This window comes from Onychomys torridus, chromosome 6 (assembly GCF_903995425.1).
Source record: "Onychomys torridus chromosome 6, mOncTor1.1, whole genome shotgun sequence".
Classification (NCBI taxonomy): domain Eukaryota; kingdom Metazoa; phylum Chordata; class Mammalia; order Rodentia; family Cricetidae; genus Onychomys; species Onychomys torridus.
The window spans coordinates 8,911,066-8,917,773 of NC_050448.1; the positions used below are offsets into that span (position 1 = coordinate 8,911,066).

The following is a 6,708-nucleotide window of genomic DNA, read 5'->3' on the forward strand; positions in this document are numbered from 1 at the left end:
ATAAAATTTGTATTACTTTTTGGTTAGTATTGGGCAGCATCTATATCAAATTTATAACAGACATGATGATTCAGTGCCTCAAATCCTGGGTATAAATTCTCACACATTCCAACAAAATGACTGCTAAGAGTGTGTGTCTGCCAGGAGTGCTGGCACACCTTAATCCCAGCACTCGGGAGGCAGAGGCAGGTGGATATCCATGAGTTTGAGGCCAGCCTGGTCTACAGAGTGAGTTCCAGGTCAGCCAGGGCTACACAGAGAGACTTTGTCTCAAAATACAAGAACAAAAAGTGTGTACCAAAGCAGCATTACTCATGAACACCCTAAAAGAGCAACCGTCAGTAGAATGGAACTAAAGTGTAGTGATGTAGGTGTATCAGAATACCACATTTGGACAATGAAGTGTCCAAAAAAGGTTCCTCATGGAGACAATGTCTAGCAAAAGAAGCCAAAACAAGAGAGTGTGTATGATGCACTAACATTAAGTACAGGACTTGGCAAAAGTTCATCTATCATGTCAGATGTTAGGCGAGTGATTCCCTTAGGACAACGGATGAAGGACAGAGGGGTTCTGCAACATCAGAAATGAGCCAGTCCTTTACCTGGGTTCTCTTTACATGGTTGTTATCAGTTTTTAACACAATGGAGCTGTTCACTTGTGTGTACATGTTATATGGTTATACATTAACAAAAAGTTTAGAATTAAAACAAATACAGGAAATGAAGTATTGGAGTTTTCAGTTAAAGCCAAGAACTTTGAAGCAACTAGGAGCTTTAAACACTGAAGGAAGACTTGTCTGAGGAGAGGGTGGGGGTAAACTTTAGAGGATTTTAGAGATCATGGTTCTACACAAACTAAAAATAAACAGCCATATGTCTTGCTCTGGGGGCCTCAGTTGGAGGCTCCCGTAAGACTGGCCTGTTCTTACTCTGCAGATATTCTACTACTCTACCAGCATTTTCCAGACAGCTGGTGTCAGCCAGCCTGTGTATGCTACCATTGGCGTTGGTGCCATCAACATGATCTTCACTGCTATCTCTGTAAGTCACTAGTTAAATGAGCCTATGCTCGCTCTTGGTCCAGGAGTGCAGGTGGGATGGTGACTTATGATTAAAGTATCAGCAACTTTGTCCACGTGCATTGTGTGTGTACAGATAAGTGAACAATGGGGAAAGTCCTGTGCATACACCAGCCACTGTTCTGAGATGAGGCTGGCTGAGGTGGTGAGTCACTGGCTCTCCCACTGTGGAGGGTGCCAGGCATTCATTCATTTGGTGAATTAATAACTCACTGGCAAGACTTTCTCCCTCTATGGGACTCTAGGTTCTGGTTCTTCTCTACTTAAACACCTCAGGGCTGGCTGACAGCTTGCCATTACAGCAACATTGGGAACATTCCCTAGCCTCTCCCGGACTGCTGGAGATATTTCATCATGGTATCTTGGGGAAATCATTTAAAAAGCTAATAGATAACTAAGCTTGTAAACAGAATTAAACAAACTTGGCAAATTCCTATGATGTTAGATCACTGGGCAGAACTTCCAGGCAGTTCACAAGTAAATAGTTCCTTGTGATACATTCCAATATGCAATAAAATATGAAATTTCATTGTCTTCCCTATTCCAACAAAAGAAAGAAATTATTTACTTTTTTAAAGCCAAGGACTAGTTTGATATTTTGACATAATAAGAAGTCTTTGTACTTCTCAACTAATGAAATTCACTCAAAATGAAACTAACTTGACTGATTCTTACCTTTGAATACAACATATTAAAAATGCTTTTGAGGTTTTTTTTGTTTGTTTGTTTTTGTTTGTTTGTTTATTTTTTGAGACAGTATTTCTCTGTGTAGCTTTGCGCCTTTCCTTGAACTCATTTGGTAGCCCAGGCTGGCCTCAAACTCACAGAGATCTGCCTGCCTCTGCTTCCCGAGTTCTGGGATTAAAGGCGTGCACCACCACCCCCTGGCTTAAAAGCGAAGCTTGTTCTGCTCACTTTCTTCCCCCCCTTTTTTTTGAGCTGAGGATCGAACCCAGGGCCTTGCGCTTGCTAGGCAAGTGCTCTACCACTGGGCTAAGTCCCCAACCCTCCGCTTTTGTGTTTTAATGTTGGTCGGAATACTATACTCAGCTTATTTTGACACTTGGTTTCTTATTGTCTGTATATGAACTTTAACTATTAGCCCAGGGTGGTCAATAAATTACAGCCTGGCTCCCCAGACCTCGTCACACACTGCTGGACCTTGGAGAGCTAAAGGAGTGCAGACCAAACAGAATATTGTGTTTCTGCATTCTCCACTCTAGAGAAGCACCAGCCAAGCCAAAGGCTCTGCAATCAATAAAGGCCATCACTGGGGTGCAATCCAAGGGACTCTTTGTCCTTTTTGTCCCTTGAAAATGGTATTTTTTTTACAAAATGGACATTATTATTAAAGCATGTTACTTAAAATAGGATTTGCTATATAAGGCATCATGTTGTTAAAATTGGGTAACTCAAATTCTGAGGAAAAACAAAACAAAAAATTGTGCAGAATTTTATTTCTTCCCTCTGTACCCAAACTCATTTGAATGGAGGAGCAGTTTAATCAATAATTATTATAAATTATAAACATAATATGCATCTTAATTGTTTTGAGTATGGAACATTTTGAGTTCATTCTTTTCTTTTACAAAGGTTTTAAAGTAGATGGCTGATACACAAAGAAAATCAGTTCTAATCACTTCATTAGAACTCCACAATTACAGAAAGCAGTGAAGTGTTTTACTTAGGTTTTCCAAATAGTGGTAGTAGACACTTGTGATCGATCCTAGCACTCAGGAGGCTGAGGCAGGTGGATATCAAGTCCACATCCAGCAAGGCCCCACGCAAGACATTGTAGTAAACCAAACCATATCAAAGCCCAACAAAGATTAGTTTTGTGTCCCTGAACTTGAAAACCAAATGTGCAGAAAGAATCAGCACTCGTAGCTTTTTTTGTTTTGTTTTCACTAACCCGGGAGCAACATTAAATCATCTAGCCCATTAATGACCAATATTAAAACTCAAAAGCATTTTAAATATGTTATATTCAAAGATAAGAATCAGTCAATTTGCTTGACAAACAGAGACAGTCTCAACTACACTGTGAATGTGCTTTCATCCATAGCAATGAGCTGATGGAAGGGTGCTTATGATCTTGAGAAAAGAACAAAACAGGAAGAAAGATGGGGGTACTGAGAGGCAGGGTGGCTCTTGGAGCAAAGCAATAGCTGCCTCGCTCCAGCAAGGCGCCAGGACCTAAGGGGTGTGCATACTGGGTAAAAGTGAGGGCCATAGTCCAACAGATGCACCAGTGCTGGGCCCTGCTTTTCCACTGGTCTTGTGCATTTGACTGTCATCTAGTTCCCAGGAGAGAATGCAACTCAGCTTTCAACACACACATTTCTAGCTTTTATTATCCAGTTAATATTTTTCATAGACAGAAGAAACAGATATTCCTGCAGAAAATATTCCTGTTTTCTCATACCCTGAAAATACTATGTCAACATCATGTATCACCCCTCCAGCTTTGAAAGAGCCAAAATTGTGTGAGGGCTGGAGAGATGGCCCAGTGGTTAAAAGCACTGGGTGCTCTTCCAGAGGGCCTGAGTTCAATTCCCAGCACCCACCCATCTTCTTAGCTCACAACCACCTTTAACTCTAGTCGCAGGGGATTTGATCCCCCACTTACACCTACAAGCACTATAGGAATATGATTGGCAGACATACAAGCACATAAAGCATCACATATGTAAAATGAAATAACTTTTAAGAAATATATAGGAGTGTTTTCCTTGCTTACTTCTTAGTAAGTAAATGTAGGCACTCAGCTTGTCGTCCTTTCTAGAGTGACCCGAAACACTGGTCTGAGTGTGCCTCTGAGATAAGGGCTTTCACTGCAGGTGAAGACAAATGCTCCACAGATGTCTGCAGACACAGAGCTCAGCATGCTATGGGTGTTGGTTTGCTGTTGACTTAGATTGATGAGCATAGCCAGTTTGCTCACCAAGATGGGAAATTATGGTGTTTGTGTGTGTGGCCAGTGTTGACAAGATCCCAAGGGTCAGACTCTAGTCAAAAAGTGTTGATCTTGGCTAATAGTCAACCTTACTGATTGATGCAAAGGTTCATGACTCAAAGACTGAGGACAGGTCTCCTCGGTCACCATGAAGAAGCACTGTAACATCTTGCTGTGATGTCTTCTCTTTTCAAATACACAGCAGTTCACTCCCACAACAGGTATATACACCAGGAAAATACAGAGCTCATTGCTTTGGCACAGTGATCTAATTCACTGTACATCACCAGGTAAGCAGTCATAACTTGACTTTATTAATCACTGAGAAGTTGGATGAGCATGGTTAACACCTGAATAGTTGCACTGTCTCAGATGTCTGTGGCACATGAACCCTTGTAATGATTAAATTAGCAGGAGAGAAACCAGGTCACCGTTTTCTTTGTAGCACAACAGTTGTTCTCCTTGAATCCAGGGCCTGAGCGTATGAGCCAAGTAAGCTGCCACTGAGCTCCCGCCCCAGCCCCGATGAATGCAGATCTTCACAGCTTCATTGTAGAGTTACTCTCAGGAGACACCAGGATGTACTGCCTCTCCCTCCTGTATTCAAAGGGATGGCCCTAGAGTGTTGGGAACTTCTCAACCAACGTGGTCAAATGAAGCCCATGTTTAGCTAACTACCACTGTCTACCGAGGCTAGCGCCACCATCACACACAAGTGTCACTTCTCGCCTCAGTTGCACATCTGTAAAATGGCGCCACAGCACTGTCTCCACCCCACTACATACAATAAACCAGCTCCTTACTGGGGAAGTATACAAGTATAAAGGCAGCATTGCTTGGCACAGGATACTGAGACAATGTGTTAACTTCCCTAGGTACTGCTTGTGGAGAAGGCGGGGCGGAGATCCCTGTTTCTAGCTGGAATGGTTGGGATGTTTTTCTGCGCCATCTTCATGTCTGTGGGCCTTGTGCTGCTGGTGAGTTTGCTCCCTGGACACATGCAAACATCTCTGGCCTCCAGGTTAAAGAGCTCTATACATAAGTGCTTGAGACTGACTTATGAAACAAACAAAGAGGAGAAATGTGAAGGAAAGGGGAACTATGTTCTTGGAGTTAGAGACTGGAGTACCAGCATGCCACTTACTATCCAGGGCAGCAGAATGGCTGCACGGGTGGCTGGCCTGCTGGAATAACCATGGGCAGGTACCTGAACCTCCCTCCCACCCTAGCATCTCATCCTGCACAGGGAGTCAAACCTCTCTGGCCATATTTGTAGGAAGACCGAGGATTCTGGGTCTTCTTGGTTGTCACAGGGAAAGATTAACGATGGAACAAAATTCAAAAAGCCCTAATGTAAGGGATTGGCTGGGCAGGGGCTCCAAATACGGAAGCAAGATTTGGGTTGGACTAACTTGTTTCAACCAGAGTAACTTGAACTTGATTATATATATATGGAAGCAAGATTTGGGTTGGACTAACTTGTTTCAACCAGAGTAACTTGAACTTGATTATATATATATATGGAAGCAAGATTTGGGTTGGACTAACTTGTTTCAACCAGAGTAACTTGAACTTGATTATATATATATGGAAGCAAGATTTGGGTTGGACTAACTTGTTTCAACCAGAGTAACTTGAACTTGATTTTTTATATATATATGGTTAGAGGGCTGCGCCCACCTCTGCGCTCAGCCTGAGAGAACTCAGATGCTGCTAAACTCAAGGAGGCTGCAGCCGATGGCCACCTGCCCCACTTACAACTTTCTCTTTGTCTTCAGGATAAATTCTCCTGGATGAGTTACGTGAGCATGACAGCCATTTTCCTCTTCGTCAGTTTCTTTGAGATTGGACCAGGTCCAATCCCTTGGTTCATGGTTGCTGAATTTTTCAGCCAAGGACCCCGCCCCACTGCTCTGGCCCTGGCCGCCTTCAGCAACTGGTTTTGCAATTTCATTATTGCTCTCTGCTTCCAGTACATCGCGGTAAGCGCCCACACTGTGCAAGCCCCGAGGACCCAGCAGGCCGTGCAGCTGCTGACCACATCTGTTTGCTCTCCTTGCAGGATTTCTGCGGGCCTTATGTGTTCTTCCTCTTCGCTGGGGTCGTCCTGGCCTTCACCTTGTTCACATTTTTTAAAGTTCCAGAAACCAAAGGAAAGTCTTTTGAGGAAATCGCTGCAGAGTTCCGGAAGAAGAGTGGCCCGGCCCCACCACGCAAAGCTGCTGTGCAAATGCAATTCCTGGCGGCTTCAGAGACAGCCTGAGGGTGACCTGTCCAAAGCCCAGTGACAGAGGAGAAGGGACCACGTGTTTCCTCTTAACCAATCCCTTCAAGAGCGTACGTCTACACCCAAGAGTTTTGTTTTATACCTTTTGAAGAATTTGCAGACTCTGATCGAAAATGTCAACAAATATTACCAAAGAAAGTATATTTTTTTAACTTACAGAATCTATTTTTTGACGGCAAAATTCCTAATAAAGTAAATCAACGGGGATGTTATTCTGATACTCTACAGGGAAAGTGTGTTACAATTTTCCTAGCCCTGTTCATTTTTTTAAAAACTGAAATTGAAGTGCTTTTGATATAACATATCATTGCTTTTTGAAGCATGTGACTACTGAAGCTACAAGTAATATCTATATATTTAAACACGATTAAATTGGAATTTTCTTA

The 6,708-nt window shown here is 42.8% G+C and overlaps 1 protein-coding gene across 1 annotated transcript in view; it reads left to right on the top strand.

Moving 5' to 3' along the window:
* The window catches only part of Slc2a2 (solute carrier family 2 member 2), a 30,335-nt gene extending 24,037 nt beyond the window's left edge, over window positions 1-6,298 (top strand). Inside the window, exons 8-11 of the mRNA XM_036190215.1 lie at window positions 937-1,041; window positions 4,911-5,012; window positions 5,814-6,017; window positions 6,098-6,298. Coding sequence (XP_036046108.1) covers window positions 937-1,041; window positions 4,911-5,012; window positions 5,814-6,017; window positions 6,098-6,298 — 612 coding nt within the window. The remainder of the gene's footprint in view (window positions 1-936; window positions 1,042-4,910; window positions 5,013-5,813; window positions 6,018-6,097) is intronic.
* Window positions 6,299-6,708: the final 410 nt, after the last annotated feature.